General features: G+C 40.6%; 1 protein-coding gene across 1 annotated transcript; it reads right to left on the bottom strand.

Annotated features, from left to right (window-relative positions):
* Positions 1-626: 626 nt before the first annotated feature.
* On the bottom strand, positions 627-2,343 carry mlf2 (myeloid leukemia factor 2). The gene is made up of 4 exons (XM_010791342.1): positions 2,230-2,343; positions 1,714-1,749; positions 893-964; positions 627-791 (listed from the first exon to the last, which is right to left on the bottom strand). Exons 1-4 carry the CDS (start codon positions 2,311-2,313, stop codon positions 642-644), a joined length of 342 nt encoding a protein of 113 aa, XP_010789644.1. The 5' UTR covers positions 2,314-2,343; the 3' UTR covers positions 627-641.
* Between the last annotated feature and the right edge of the window lie 537 nt (positions 2,344-2,880).

Genomic DNA, 2,880 nt, shown 5'->3' with positions numbered 1-2,880 from the left:
CTAATGTATTTGCCGATCTTTAATAAAAATAGAGTTTAGTCAGTGTAGTCAGGTCAAGAAGGAAGGCTTTGGCACCAATCAGCGCTCCCTCCCTATATGTATTGTGAACTTTTGAAAGAACATCCGGCAGTGGCTCAGTCATTAGGGGCTTGGACTGTGAGCCGTAGGGTCGACGGTTCAAGTCCCCGACCAGACCTAAAATATGGAGTGTGGACTTCTACTTGGAGAGGTCCCAGTTCACCTCCTGCCCTGCCGTGGTGCCCTTGAGCAAGGCACCGGACATCCCCCTTCCCCCCCCCCACTCCCATTGTGGGCGCTGTACAATAGCTGCCCACTGCTCCTAGTACTAGACTCCTGGTACTAGGATGGGTTAACAGCAGAGAACACATGTCACTGTGTGTTCTGCATGTGAGACCATTAAAGAGGGGTTCATCCAAATTCTATTCTAACATGAATCTGTTTGCAATTTATATCAATATTCCAATGACTTGTATTCTGCACTATGTCTACTATATTCTGTATCTGTGTTATTGTGTTGCACTGTTGGAGCAGCCTGTGACCTCAGATTTCCATTGTCATATCTACACTGTAGCTATGTACACATGACTATAAAAGCCTTGAATCCTTGAATTGAAAAGTATTTAATCATCAGTTGTCCTCACCCCTCCTGGTCCTGTTCTCGTCGCACTCGTCTGCTGATAAACTTCAGGAGGCCCCGCATCTGAAGAGGAGTAGGAGATCATCGTCGAAGAGGAATACGTCTGACAGTTCGATGAGCCGGACATTCTTTCCTGCGAGAAGAAAATAAATGGAGTGGCGTTCAGACACAGCTTTCATTCATGAGGGTCATTACTGTGTGTTCATTTGGAAACTGCTACACAGGACTACTCACCACGTTTCCCATCATGTCTCCCATCATGCCAAACATATCCATGAACCCTCCTCCACCACCTCCACCACCACCCTGCAAAAATGTAACTTTATTAAATCATCAACTGACGTCAAGTATTAACACAGTGTTGGAAAGTACAGCTTGTATCGTCAGTTTAGTGCAGCGATGGTCATTCTTATAAGCCTCTCAACTTTCTTTTTAGAGCAAGAAGAAGCATGAAACACACTTAAGTTTTAGGACAGCCATTTGCAAACTGTGATATTGGGTTATGTTGATGAATATACATTTTTTTTTTAATGCAATCTCTGAGTGGTTGTTTATTCTGTGTGTGATCATGGACACAGCTTGACTAACATGCAGTTATGGGCTTTATTTAAGCACTTAATGATTGTTGAAATGTCTTAAGAAAGATCCTTTTATGACCAAAAGCTCTTCTTAGATAAATCAATAAGATAAGTGTGAGATGGAATTTACGTTTTTCTTTGGAAAAAGAAACAAGTCCTGTTTCTTTTGTCCTTATTCTGTTGGTAAGGTGAAAAAGACAAGCACAGATTCAAGTAAATATGGCGTCTTTTCCCACCACATTGCCCTTATAGTGTTTAAGTGTAAACCCAACTTAATTGAAATGTAACATGGACCATGAGATTTAAAACTAGAATACATGGAGACGGCTTTTCACACAATGCTGTGATTTCACATGAAGTTCAGTAAACTCTTTGACACATGGTGAAGTCACTTGATTGTACATGTGTCATCTGTACAATTACTTTTAAACTATATGTTTCAAGTTTTTGAAAGAGCTCAAAGAAGAAGCTATTTACCATTCCCATCATGCCGAAGGGGGTCATGGCACCAGCCTGAAAGAAAATGTACAATGAGATTAAAAAGGTACGAACAGGATGGGTCACTTAATGTCAGTTTTCATTCAACACATGCAGCTCAGAGTGCTTTACAAAATGACACATCACAAATTCAAACAAACAACAAGGAATTCCCCTCAGATTATTTGTTAAGAACTTTAAAAGGTACATGCAGCAAATATAACGTGTTATCAGAGAGGCACACGGAGGTCAAAGGTATGATAATAACAATACATAATGGTTTCTCTCTGACCGATAAGACACAAGACAACTGAGTCGATGCAACAATATGAAACCCCATCAAACAAAGTGAACATATCGGTACAACAGAAATAAAAATAAAAAGACCAAAAAATAAATAAAACAATATGAAGGTAGGTACATAATAAAGACTAAAAGGACATTTAAAGTGGCGGGTTGATAATACAAAGCTAATCTAAACAGATGTGTGTTTGGCTCAACATGGCGGAGAGTTACCTGTCTGCGAGGGGCGCGGGGGGGTTGTATCGCGGGGGTGAGAGCAAAGGGATCCATGCCGAAGGGTCCGAACATCATCCTCATCTGCTGCCTGTGAGCAGCAAATGGATCCCTGCAAGACATCAGATTACACTTTAACTTATTGGTTTGTTAAGACTCAAGACAAGGGGGAGTCGACTCACAGTACAGTGTGCGAGTGCAGGATGAACGTTGGATAATAAAAATGAAGGATAATATGTTGGGGATCACCAGGGCCCAGGAGTTCAAAACTTTTAATCCCTATCTGATCAGATTTGGATTTTGGGGAGTTCAAAACCAAAAAACAGGATTAGGATGACTTTCATATCTGATCAGATCAGGAAAACCAATCAAAGCTTTAATCTGGATCAAATCTTCAAAACGGGTAGTTCAAACCGACAACACAGGATTGGGATCAGTTTGATCCCAAAAAACTGGATTACCCTGATCCCACCAGAGGGGTGGGTTTCCAGTGGATTACCAGAGCAAAATGTACTGTACCATTTATTTTAAAATATGTTTCAATTTAAATAAGATGGCAATGTTTGTTAACTGAAATAATACACACTTTTTAGCCTTCATGGGAAATACATTTTATTTATCCATTTTTGCTCACGTTTGTGGTGGCCTATT

This window comes from Notothenia coriiceps, unplaced genomic scaffold (genome assembly GCF_000735185.1).
Source record: "Notothenia coriiceps isolate Sejong01 unplaced genomic scaffold, NC01 NC01_scaffold00035439, whole genome shotgun sequence".
NCBI classification, from domain to species: Eukaryota; Metazoa; Chordata; class Actinopteri; order Perciformes; family Nototheniidae; genus Notothenia; species Notothenia coriiceps.
The sequence above is the reverse complement of the archived record's forward strand: the minus strand, read 5'-3'. Positions and strand labels throughout refer to the sequence as shown.

What these genes read in the sequence shown, in the direction of transcription:
- mlf2 (XM_010791342.1), bottom strand. Translation starts at nt 2,313, where the DNA reads ATGAGGATGATGTTCGGACCCTTCGGCATGGATCCCTTTGCTCTCACC. An exon ending in CCTTCGGCATGATGGGAATG is followed by an intron (nt 965 to 1,713) that starts GTAAATAGCTTC and finishes ACATTTTTGCAG; the next exon opens with GGTGGTGGTGGAGGTGGTGG. An exon ending in GAGACATGATGGGAAACGTG is followed by an intron (nt 792 to 892) that starts GTGAGTAGTCCT and finishes TTCTTCTCGCAG; the next exon opens with GAAAGAATGTCCGGCTCATC.